Source organism: Macaca nemestrina, chromosome 7 (genome assembly GCF_043159975.1).
Source record: "Macaca nemestrina isolate mMacNem1 chromosome 7, mMacNem.hap1, whole genome shotgun sequence".
Taxonomy (NCBI): Eukaryota; Metazoa; Chordata; class Mammalia; order Primates; family Cercopithecidae; genus Macaca; species Macaca nemestrina.
In genome coordinates, this window is record NC_092131.1 from 159,235,242 (window position 1) to 159,247,990 (window position 12,749).

A 12,749-nucleotide genomic window follows, 5' to 3' on the forward strand; every position below is an offset into this window, starting at 1 on the left:
TGGCTTGTGTTTCTGCTGCTACCCTGAGTATATCACCAATTTGAGCCAATTGGGCATCCTCTTGAGAGTCTCTAATCAGAGTAGATGTCCCAGACTTCCCTCTGTCACCACACTCCTGATATGAGGCTTAATTTCCCTGATAATGTGCTGCTGTAGGCACCTGTGCTTAAACAGTCCCACCCCCTGGGCTGCCTCACACTCATCCTCCTTCCCTGCCTCAGCTCCTTAGTAGTCTGGCCCCCAGGCTTTTTTGGCACAAGTATACATATGTTGTTTTTTGTTTTTTAGAGGAGGAAGGAGAAAAGAGGTATAGCGACTGAGGCTTGGCAGTCTCTCCTAACTTGTGAGACCACTTATGTCTCAAAGAGAACATCCTTTCCAGGTTTCAGTTTTAGGTTAGTGGAATGGGGTCCTACAAGCCTCAAGTCAGACATAATTCAAAAAGCCAAGTCTGTTAAACATTTTTAGATTGTTTATCTTTGTTCCAAAAGTATTAAAAAAACCTAAAATAATACTGAAACTGAGTATAAATTAAGAAAACACATTTAATGGAGAGTTAATAGATAAGAATGTAATGAAGTAAACTAGCCAAAATATCCGAATCGTCTGAAAACACATCTAATCATTTATTGATATTATTTTGAAAGGCTTCAATGATTCTATCATGTGTATTGCCTAGAATGTTTTTCATGGGTTTATTTTATATGTTGGATAGGCTGCTACTGAAGAGGAGAACAGCCATGGCCAGGCAAATGGTCTTCTCAATGCTCCAAGCCTTGGGTCACCAATTCGTGTCCGCTCAGAGATTACTCAGCCAGACAGAGATATTCCATTGGTGCGAAAGTTACGTTCCATCCACAGCTTTGAGCTGGAAAAACGTCTGACCCTGGAGCCAAAGCCAGACACTGACAAGTTCCTTGAGACCTGGTATAAAATAGTTTATTTTTCTTTTTAAAGCTTCTAAGGTACCATTGTTATTGTTTTGTTGTTGTTGTATATTTCTGTTACATAAAGTCTTTCAAATAAGAAATTCTTGCATTTCTGTAACACTGATTCTGTTAAACTCTAATTTTCATCCTTATTTTTAATTATTATTGCCCTGATTCTTAATTATTATAAATTCTATAGCATATCCTTTGGCTTTGGAAGCTGAGCAGTAAGAGCTGATAACTTCCTAACACTAGGAACAAGTTAAATGAGCATTTTTTTTTTTTTTTTTTTGAGACGGAGTCTCGCTCTGTCGCCCAGGCTGGAGTGCAGTGGCCGGATCTCAGCTCACTGCAAGCTCCGCCTCCCGGGTTCACGCCATTCTCCGACCTCAGCCTCCCGAGTAGCTGGGACTACAGGCGCCCGCCACCTCGCCCGGCTAGTTTTTTGTATTTCTTTTTTTTTTTTTTTTTTTTTTTTTTGAGACGGAGTCTCACGCTGTTGCCCAGGCTGGAGTGCAGTGGCGTGATCTCGGCTCACTGCAAGCTCCGCCTCCCGGGTTCACGCCATTCTCCTGCCTCAGCCTCCTGAGTAGCTAGGACTACAGGCGCCCGCCACCGCGCCCGGCTAATTTTTTGTATTTTTAGTAGAGACGGGGTTTCACCGTGTTAGCCAGGATGGTTTCGATCTCCTGACCTCGTGATCCGCCCGTCTCGGCCTCCCAAAGTGCTGGGATTACAGGCTTGAGCCACCGCGCCCGGCCTAAATGAGCATTTTTTACAGTAACTTTGTTTGGAAAGCAATCTCTTCCACATAACAGTGTAGTATTGGAGACGGCAGGATAAACGTGGCATTAGGCGGAGATGAGGGGAATACATAAAGGAGGGGAAAAGTGATTTATATACAAGAGACAGTCAGTTCAATTCACTTTAGTGAAGACCTTCTCGGAGTAAAATACTGTAGGAAAATAGATACCAATAAGTATATCATGCTTGCCGTCGAGAGTTCACAGTCTACCTAGAGAGAAAAGAAGGTGAAACTTGAGAGATCTATACATAGGTAAAGATTGTAGTGCATAGTTATGAGGCACATTATCCCTACAACAAATTTTGATGACAGAAGACAGAAATGAAAAAAGTGTGGGATATATTTATGAGTTATAGAAGGCTTTAACAGTACTCACAGTATTAAGACCTAATTTCCTTTAATAGTAGTCACACCCTTCAGTGGTACGTCTCTGGTGGCTACTATTGGTAATGAAATATTAGGTTAGAGGGACTGTGAATTTGACTAACATGGTAATTACTGTGTCCGAAGACAATTCAGCCACTTCTGGCCTACTCCAATCTAGCTTCCATTTTAAACAATCCTTCACATATGTGTGTTCTTCCTCACGTGGTAATCATTCATAGCTATGTTATGTAAGCACATGTCTGCATGCTCACATGATCAAAAGGATGGATGAGGCATTGGTTTACACATTTTGAGTTGTGGCTCATATTGAGAATAAGTATCAACATACAATAGGGATAAAAGCGTAGTTCAATAAAAAGTTGGTTTGACAAAAGAAGGGAACTAAAAAGGGCCTTGCTGAGGAAGGAAGTGAACTCCATCTTCCAAAGCAGGATGTGGCAGGTAGAGAAGAACATTGTCAATGCTGTGAAACTTTCCTTATGCTTTATCCGTCTTTTTTTCTCTCATCTTTGTGTCCATATTAGTTCTGTATGGTGCTTATATATTATATAATAAATGTTTCCTTAGGAAAATTGAGTAACTTCTTTCCATTTCCTTAAGCCTGGAGAAAATGCAGAAAGATACCAGTGCAGGAAAAGAATCTATTCTCCCTGCTCTGCTGCATAAGCCTTGTGTTCCTGCTGTGTCCCGTACTGACCATATCTGGCACTATGATGAAGAGTATCTTCCAGATGTCTCCAAGCCTGCTTCTGCCAACACCCCTGAGCAGGCAGATGGTGGTGGCAGCAACGGATTTATAGCCGTTAACCTGAGCTCTTGCAAGCAAGAGATTGATTCCAAAGAATGGGTGATTGTGGACAAGGAGCAGGACCTTCAGGATTTTAGGACAAATGAGGCTGTAGGACATAAAACAACTGGAAGTCCTTCTGATGAGGAGCCTGAAGTACTTCAAGTCCTGGAGGCATCACCTCAAGATGAAAAGCTCCAGTTAGGTCCTTGGGCAGAAAATGATCATTTAAAGAAGGAAACCTCAGGTGTGGTCTTAGCACTTTCTGCAGAGGGTCCTCCTACTGCTGCTTCGGAACAGTATACAGATAGGCTAGAACTCCAGCCTGGAGCTGCTAGTCAGTTTATTGCAGCGACGCCCACAAGTCTAATGGAGGCACAGGCAGAAGGACCCCTTACAGCGGTAAGAAATTTGTTCCTGTTATTATTCTCTGTTATCCACTCAAGGTGCTATTAAGATTCGAACTAACAGTTGATCAACTAAGATTTTTCAGCAGAGGCCTAAATTTTGCAAATGGCCCAGGGAGTGATTTTGTATTAAGTTCTATAGTCAACCTTCCAATATGAAATTTTTCAAAAAGTGAGGTCTTCTTTTATTATATAAAACATAATACATGAAATACCATTATAACCTAATTTTGGAATAACATTTTTAATTAGACTACAAGCACTAGTTATCTATGTGTGTTTATAGATGCTACAATTTTTTAAAGTTTCTAGCAATTTTTACTATACTTTACTGAGGAAGGCATATATTTAACCAGTCATGGTTTGTTCTTTACACTACACTACACTATTGCTAGGCCTGAGTCTTTAGTTCCCTTTCTCTTTCATAAAGTCCACCCAGGAATTTCTCATATTTCATATTCCTGTTAAACCATTGTTTTCTAACATTGATGGCCACTGTTCAAAATGCAGAATTCCAGGCCTCACTTCCAGAACTTTTGTTTTAGTAGGTCTGGGAAAGAGCGTGCTCAGGAATCCTCATTTTAACAAGCAGGTAGAGGCAGCATTTATGATACAGGTCTTCTGCAAAGGAAACTTTTGAGGAACCACTATTGTGTATTCTCAGTTTTGGGCGTTCAGCTGGAGAAGCCTGTTACCCTGTTACCAGTAAGCAGTGGTGCCCCCGGTGACTTATGTGAGGAGGAGCCCCAGAAAAGCCAGAGACGGCCAAGCAAAGCCATGAAAAACCCCCAGGCTACATAAGTAACTGTGAACACAAATCTTAGGCACCCACAGGTACATCTATCCTTATGTGATGGGAGCTACCAGGTTTCCTTAAATTCTGTAATCATCTAGCAGTCCCCTTCCCGCAACTCACCAGAAACAGCATTGTTCCCCAAACTGAAATGTTTTCTGTTAGAACACAATTCCACATCAGGTGCAAAACAGTGGGAAAAGATACCAGTGAAAATTCATTTTGTGTACAGTTCTGAGAAATTTGCCTGTGCTCCAAAACAGGGAAACAAAGGCCTGCCTGCTTCTTCACCAGAGTTAGTTAGCAGGTCCCTCTTTCCCAGGACTGCTTTGTATAGTAGGCAGGTTGTTCACGGCATAAAGGAATCTAGCCAGGAAACAAATTAGGACTGAAATCCACCCCAGACTTTGCTTTCTAAACTGCATCTTGGCACAGGGCTGTTTCCTTTTGGAAGGGCGTTCTTTTCCAAATTGTACAAAGCTATCATGTGGGCGAGAGGTAGGTAACTGCTAACTCCCTCCCTCCCTGCTCCATCCTTTCTCCCACCCCACCTTTCCTCTTTCCATTCATCCCCTCTTTCCACCTTCCCAGGTTCACTTTCTTCTTTAACTCTGTTATGCTGTGTACTAACTTTTGCTCTAGCATGTTTCCAGCAGCATTCTAGTGTGCCTTCCTTCATGGAGGCTTTCTAAAGCCTTCGCTCCATTTCTCCTGGTATTTTTTGCCCTCTCTCGATGCTGTCCTATTCACAAAGATTGTGCTCATGGTTCTCTTACACTACTGCAGTGTTTTCTCTGACAAGTTATTGATAAGCTTGCATTCATGTACGTGATGTTTGACCTTATGTTTAGATATCTTTGAATTATTTTTCTATTTATTTATTTATTTATTGAGACGGAGTCTCAGGTTGGAGCGCAGTGGTGCGATCGTGGCTCACTGCAACCTCCACCTCTGGGTTCAAGTGATTCTCCTGCCTTAGCCTCCCAAGTGGCTGGGATTACAGGCACCCACCACTACGCCCGGCTAATTTTTTTGTATTAATTGAAAGTCTCTAATGAAATGTCAGCTGCATCAATTGTGTACTTACTTCTAAGTTTTTTGTTTCTATTTTAGAGGCAAGGTCTTCCTCAGTCACCCAGGCTGTACCACAGTGGAACGATCATACCTTACTGTAACCTCAAGCTCCTGGGCTCAAGTGATCCTCCCATGCCAGCGTCCCAAGTCATTAGGACTACAGGCATGAGTCACCACACCCAGCTCATTTTGTTGTTGTTTTGTAGAGACAGCTTTTGCCATGTTGCCCAGACTGGTCTCAAATTCCTGTGTTCAAGTGGTCCTCCCACATTGGCCTCCCAAAGTGCTGGGATTACAGGTTTGAGCTCCTACACCTGGCTAATTTTTTAATCTTTTGTAAGACGGGGTCCCACTGTGTTGCCCAGACTGGTCTCAAACTGCTGGGATCCAGAGATTCTCCTGTCTCAGCCTCCCAAAGTCTTGGTATTATAGACATGAGACACTGTGCTCAGCCAGTGCTTCATTTTAATACCACCTTTAGAAACAGTATAAATGTGGCTGGGCCTAGTAACATCACCCATATGTTATCCATTGCTATTGCTATGTACCAAATTAGCCCAAATTCAGCATCGTTAAACAAGAGTCATTATTTCACACAATTTCTTGGAGCTAGAAATGCAGGAGTGGCTTAGTTCAGTGGTTCCAGCTCATGCGTGGTCTCTCATGAAGAGGTCGTCAAGCTCTCAGCCAGGGTTAAAATCAGCTTAAAAGTTTGGCTGGAAAGGGAAGATCCACTTCCAAGCTCACTCCCATGACTGTTGGCAGGCCTCAGTTCCTTACTGGCTGTTAGCCAGAGGCTCTAGTTCCTCGCCGTTTGGGCCTCTCCATCTGGCTTTCCCAGTGAGTGAGGTGAGGAGGAGACAGAGATGGGGAAGAGAGGTGATGGGAATGCATCCCCACCAAGGTAGAAGCCACAGTGTCTTTTCTGATCTGTCTCAGAAGGGGCATACCATCGCTTCTGCCGTATTCTGTCAGTCACACAGACCAATCCTGGACGATGTATGAGGGTCTATATGAGGGTGTGAATACCAGAAGACACATCTGGGTCATTGGGAACTATTTTAGAGCTGTCTACCATATTACCTTACATTTACATTTTACAGAATACTTCCCAATTTGATCTCAACTGCAACTCCATGGAACAAGCAGAGGGAATATTATTTTAGCTTTTTGTACTGAGGTGACTAAGCCTCAGGAAAGGAAGAACCCATGAAGAGTCAGATGCTGGTAGACTAGACTTGGTGTTCCATCCCTCGTGCCAGGAGATTACACCTTACACCAGTCTTCTGTCCCTATACCAGGGCATTGCCAACATATGGAAAGACTTTCCTAATTGGCTTATTTCTTAGAGATTGAGAAGAGGAAAGGGGGTTTAAAGTAATGCACAAAGTAGGAGCAGGACCAAAAGAAAAAGAGTAGCAGAATTTTTAATAATCTGTTAGCCAACATCTATTGAGAGAATTCCTCTGACTGTATTTACAGGACTACCAATACCAGCACTAATAAAATTTAAATTAACAGTTAGTTATATTTTCTTAATTATGTTTATATCTTCATACCTGTGAAGTATCTGCTAAGTTCCAGGCGTTACGCCATACTTCAGGGATAACAAGTTGGCACCAACCTGTCAGGTTGGCAATGAAAACTTACATCTTAACAGTTACCTTAAACAACCTGAAATGATTGTAATAGGGCTCTTTATAGGAATGAGGACACAGACATATCTGCCTAGGACTGAGGAGTGGAATTTTGGATGTCTTTATTTTCTCAACTTTTCTTTATTTTCTAATTTTTTTTTTAACCATGGTAATTAAAAATCTTCCTAGGAAGATTAAGCAATGCTTCAGGCTGGGCGCGGTGGCTCATGCCTGTAATTCCAGCACTTTGGGAGGCCAAGGCGGGTGGATCACAAGGTCAGGAGTTCAAGACCAGCCTGGCCAAGATGGTGAAACCTTGTCTCTACTAAAAACACAAAAAACTAGCCAGGTGTGGTGGCACACGCCTGTAATCCTGGCTGCTGTGGAGGCTGAGCCAGAGAATTGCTTAAAAACCTGGGAGGCAGAGGTTGCAGTGAGCTGAGATCGTACCACTACACTCCAGCCTGGGCAACAGAGCGAGACTCCATGTCAAAAAAGAAAAGAAATAGTACTTCCATGTGGCTTTCCTGGCGAGGCACATGTTTCACTTATTTGGATCCCTTGTATAAACTACAGTGACTGTGTGAAAGCTCATGGAGTTATTCAGAGCCTCCATTGACACAGGAATGATCCACACATGTATTAATAGAGGTGTGCTTTAAATAAGGTGAAAAGGTGAAGACTTTTTGGGCTGGTTACCATCTGTTTAACTTCTTAAAATGGATTTTGCAGGAGGGTTGAATGTATGTATATTGACTGGGGAGTGGCCAAATATCCTCTGTCTGACCATGAATTCCTATTTTTGATCTGGAAAATTTGGTCATTATAATCATAGGAAAGTTTTTTTTCTATGAGATTACATTACAATTTCTACAAGATTACATTATATTTGATATTACAATTCAACCTATGTACAGTTAGAAAGGATCAGAGATTGGATGGACTGCCCTGGAAAGTAAAGAAAGAAAGCCCATTTGTGAAGTGCTTGAGTACAGTCTGGACTATCACTTGGGAGATTTTTGTGGAAGGAACCTCAGTATGCAATGGTTGATACACTCATGTGTGCAACATTTGTTGCGTGTCTCCTATGAGTCGGGTACTATGCTAAGTACCAAGAATAAAAAGCCCAGTTAGTCACCTCACTGCTTTCAAGGGTCTTCAGTCTAGTAAAGAAACAGTTTAAGTGTTACAGGTGCTGTGATAGAAATTTATACGTTGTAGAAGTTGGACTGGATTTATCCCTAAGATGTCTTTCTTTCTTTCTTTTTTTTTTTTTTATATTATACTTTAAGTTCTAGGGTACGTGTGCACGACATGCAGGTTTGTTACATAGGTATACATGTGCCATGTTGGTTTGCTGCACCCATTAATTCGTTATTTACATTAGATATTTCTGCTATCCCTCCCCCAGCTCCCCACCCCCGACAGGCCCCAGTGTGTGATGTTCCCCACCCTGTGTCCAAGTGTTCTCATTGTTCAATTCCCACCTATGAGTGTGAACATGCAGTATATGGTTTTGTGTCCTTGTGATAGTTTGCTCAGAATGATGGTTTCCACCTGCATCAGTGTCCCTGCAAAGGACATGAACTCATCCTTTTTTATGGCTGCATAGTATTCTGTGGTGTATATGTACCACATTTTCTTAATCCAGTCTATCATTGATGGACATTTGGGTTCGTTCCAAATCTTTGCTATTGGGAATAGTGCCACAATAAACATACATGTGCATATGTCTTTATAGTAGCATGATTTATAATTCTTTGGGTATATACCCAGTAATGGGATCACTGGGTCAAATGGTATTTCTAGTTCTAGATCCTTGAGGAATCGCCATACTGTCTTCCACAATGGTTGAACTAGTTGACACTCCCACCAACAGTGTAAAAGCATTCCTATTTCTCCACATCCTCTCCAACATCTGTTGTTTCCTGACTTTTTAATGATCACCATTCTAACTGGTGTGAGATGGTATCTCATTGTGGTTTTGATTTGCATTTCTCTGATGACCAGTGATGAAGAGCATTTTTTCATGTCTCTTGGGTGCATAAGTGTCTTCTTTTGAGAAGTATCTGTTCATATCCTTTGCCTATTTTTTGATGGGGTTGTTTGTTTTCTTCTTGTAAATTTGTTTAAGTTCTTTGTAGATTCTGGATATTAGCCCTTTGTCAGATGGGTAGATTGCAAAAATTATCTCCCATTCTGTAGGTTGCCTATTCACTCTGATGGTAGTTTCTTTTGCTGTGCAGAAGCTCTTTTGTTTAATTAGATCTCATTTGTCAATTTTGGCTTTTGTTGTCATTGTTTTTGGTGTTTTAGGCATGAAGTCCTTGCCCATGTCTATGTCCTGAATGGTATTGCCTAGGTTTTCTTCTAGGGTTTTTGTGGTTTTAGGTCTAACATTTAAGTCTTTAATCCATCTTGAATTAATTTTTGTATAAGGGGATAAGGAAGGGATCCAGTTTCAGCTTTCTACTTATGGCTAGCCAGTTTTCCCAGTACCATTAATTAAACAGGAAATCCTTTCCCCATTTCTTGTTTTTGTCAGGTTTGTCAAAGATCAGATGGTTGTAGATGTATGGTATTATTTCTGAGGGCTCTGTTCTGTTCCATTGGTCTATATCTGTGTTTTGGTACCAGTACTATGCTGTTTTGTTTACTGTAGCCTTGTAGTATAGTTTGAAGTTAGGTAGCATGATGCCTCAAGCTGTGTTCTTTTTGCTTAGGATTGTCTTGGCAATGCAGGCTCTTTTTTGGTTCCATATGAACTTTAAAGTAATTTTTTCCAATTCTGTGAAGAAAGTCATTGGTAGCTTGATGGGGATGGCATTGAATCTATAAATTACTTGGGCAGTATGGCCATTTTCACAATATTAATTCTTCCTGTCCATGAGCATGGAATGTTCTTCCATTTGTTTGTGTCCTCTTTTATTTCCTTGAGCAGTGGTTTGTATTTCTCCTTGAAGAGGTCCTTCGCATCCCTTGTAAGTTGGATTCCTAGGTATTTTACTCTCTTCGTAGCAGTTGTGAATGGGAATTCACTCATGATTTGGCTCTCTGTTTGTTACTGGTGTATAGGAATGCTTGTGATTTTTGCACATTGATTTTGTATCCTGAGACTTTGCTGGAGTTGCTTATCAGCTTAAGGAGATTTTGGGCTGAGACGATGGGGTTTTCTAAATATACAATCATGTCATCTGCAAACAGGGACAGTTTGACTTCCTCTTTTCCTGATTGAATACCTTTTATTTCTTTCTCTTGCCTGATTGCCCTGGCTAGAACTTCCAACTCTATATTGAATAGGAGTGGTGAGAGAGGGCATCCGTGTCTTGTGCCAGTTTTCAAAGGGAATGCTTCCAGTTTTTGCCCATTCAGTATGATATTGGCTGTGGGTTTGTCATAAATAGCTCTTATTATTTTGAGATACGTCCCATCAATACCTAGTTTATTGAGAGTTTTTAGCATGAAGGGCTGTTGAATTTTGTCGAAGGCCTTTTCTGCATCTATTGAGATAATCGTGTGGTTTTTGTCGTTGGTTCTGTTTATGTGATGAGTTATGTTTATTGATTTGTGTATGTTGAACCAGCCTTGCATCCCAGGGATGAAGCCGACTTGATCGTGATGGATAAGCTTTTTGATGTGCTGCTGGATTTAGTTTGCCAGTATTTTATTGAGGATTTTTGCGTCGATGTTCATCAGGCATATTGGTCTAAAATTCTCTTTTTTTGTTGTATCTCTGCCAGGCTTTGGTATCAGGATGATGTTGGTCTCATAAAATGAGTTAGGGAGGATTCCCTCTTTTCTATTGATTGGAATAGTTTCAGAAGAAATGGTACCAGCTTCTCTTTGTACCACTGGTAGAATTCGGCTGTGAATCTGTCTGGTCCTGGACTTTTTTTGGTTGGTAGGCTATTAATTATTGCCTCAATTTCAGAACCTGTTATTGGCCTATTCAGAGATTCAACTTCTTCCTGGTTTAGTCTTGGGAGGGTGTATGTGTCCAGGAATTTATCCATTTCTTCTAGATTTTCTAGTTTATTTGCACAGAGGTGTTTATAATATTCTCTGATGGTAGCTTGTATTTCTGTGGGATTGGTGGTGATACCACCTTTATCATTTTTTATTGCGTCTATTTGATTATTCTCTCCTTTCTTTTTTGTTAGTCTTGCTAGCAGTCTATCAATTTTGTTGATCTTTTCAAAAACCAGCTCCTGGATTCATTGATTTTTTTGGAGGGTTTTTTTGTGTCTCTATCTCCTTCAGTTCTGCTCTGATCTTAATTATTTCTTGCCTTCTGCTAGCTTTTGAATTTGTTTGCTCTTGCTTCTCTAGCTTTTTTTTTTTTTTTTTTTTTTGAGACGGAGTCTCGCTCTGTCGCCCCGGGCTGGATGGAGTGCAGTGGCCGGATCTCAGCTCACTGCAAGCTCCGCCTCCCGGGTTTACGCCATTCTCCTGCCTCAGCCTCCCAAGTAGCTGGGACTACAGGCGCCCGCCACCTCGCCCGGCTAGTTTTTTGTATTTTTTAGTAGAGACGGGGTTTCACCGTGTTAGCCAGGATGGTCTCGATCTCCTGACCTCGTGATCCGCCCGTCTCGGCCTCCCAAAGTGCTGGGATTACAGGCTTGAGCCACCGCGCCCGGCCATGCTTCTCTAGCTTTTTATTGTTGTTGTTTTTTGTTTGTTTGATTTTGGTTTTTTTTTTGAGACAGAGTCTCGCTCAGTTGCCCAGGCTGGAGTGCAGTGTCATGATCTTGGCTCATTGCAAGCTCCGCTTCCTGGGTTCACCCCATTCTCCTGCCTCAGCCTCCCGAGTAGCTGGGACTACTGGCGCCCGCCATTATGCCCGGCTAATTTTTTAAATATTTTTAGTAAAGACGGGGTTTTACCGTGTTAGCCAGGATGGTCTCGATCTGCTGACCTTGTGATCCACCTGTATCGGCCTCCCAGAGTGCTGGGATTACAGTCGTGAGCCACTGCGCTCAGCCGCTTCTTTAGTTCTTTTAATTGTGATGTTAGAGTGTCGATTTTAGATCTTTCCTGCTTTCTCTTGTGGGCATTTAGTGCTATAAATTTCCCTCTACACACTGCTTCAAATGTGTCCCAGAGATTCTGGTACGTTGTGTCTTTTGTTCTCATTGGTTTCAAAGAACATCTTTATTTCTGCCTTCATTTCATTATGTACCCAGTAGTCATTCAGGAGCAGGTTGTTCAGTTTCCATGTAGTTGTGTGGTCTTGAGTGAGTTTCTTAATCCTGAGTTCTAACTTGATTGCACTGTGGTCTGAGAGACAGTTTGTTGTGATTTCTGTTCTTTTACATTTGCTGAGGAGTGCTCTACTTCCAACTATGTGGTCAATTTTGGAATAAGTGTGATGTAGTTCTGAGAATGTGTATTCTATTGATTTGGGGTGGAAAGTTCTGTAGATGTCTATTAGGTCTGCTTGGTGCAGAGCTGAGTTGAAGTCCTGGATGTCCTTGTTAACCTTCTGTCTCATTGATCTGTCTAATATTGACAATATTGTCAATCAATGAGACAGATTGAATGGGTTCTAAAGTCACCCATTATTATTGTGTGGGCGTCTAAGTCTCTTTGTAGGTCTCTAAGGACTTGCTTTATGAATCTGGGTGCTCCTGTATTGGGTGCATGTATATTTAGGATACTTAGCTCTTCTTGTTGAATTGATCCCTTTACCATTGTGTAATGGTCGTCTTTGTCTCTTTTGATCTTTGTTGGTTTAAAGTCTGTTTTATCAGAGACTAGGATTGCAACCCCCTGCTTTTTTTTTTTTTTTTTTTTTTGCTTTCCTTTGGTTGGTAGATCTTTCTCCATCCCTTTATTTTGAGCCTGTGTGTGTCTCTCCATGTGGGATGGGTTTCCTGAATACAGCACACTGATGGATCTTGACTCTTTGTTCAATTTGCCAGTCTGTGTCT

At 41.6% G+C, this 12,749-nt stretch overlaps 1 protein-coding gene across 7 annotated transcripts in view; it reads left to right on the forward strand.

The window, feature by feature from the left end:
• The window catches only part of LOC105491561 (tau tubulin kinase 2), a 176,272-nt gene that overhangs the window by 136,214 nt on the left and 27,309 nt on the right, over positions 1 to 12,749 (forward strand). For all 7 annotated transcript variants that reach the window (XM_024796302.2, XM_071067020.1, XM_071067021.1 and 4 more), the window contains 2 exons: positions 716 to 927; positions 2,722 to 3,310. In XM_024796302.2, the coding sequence (XP_024652070.2) occupies positions 716 to 927; positions 2,722 to 3,310 (801 nt within the window). The remainder of the gene's footprint in view (positions 1 to 715; positions 928 to 2,721; positions 3,311 to 12,749) is intronic.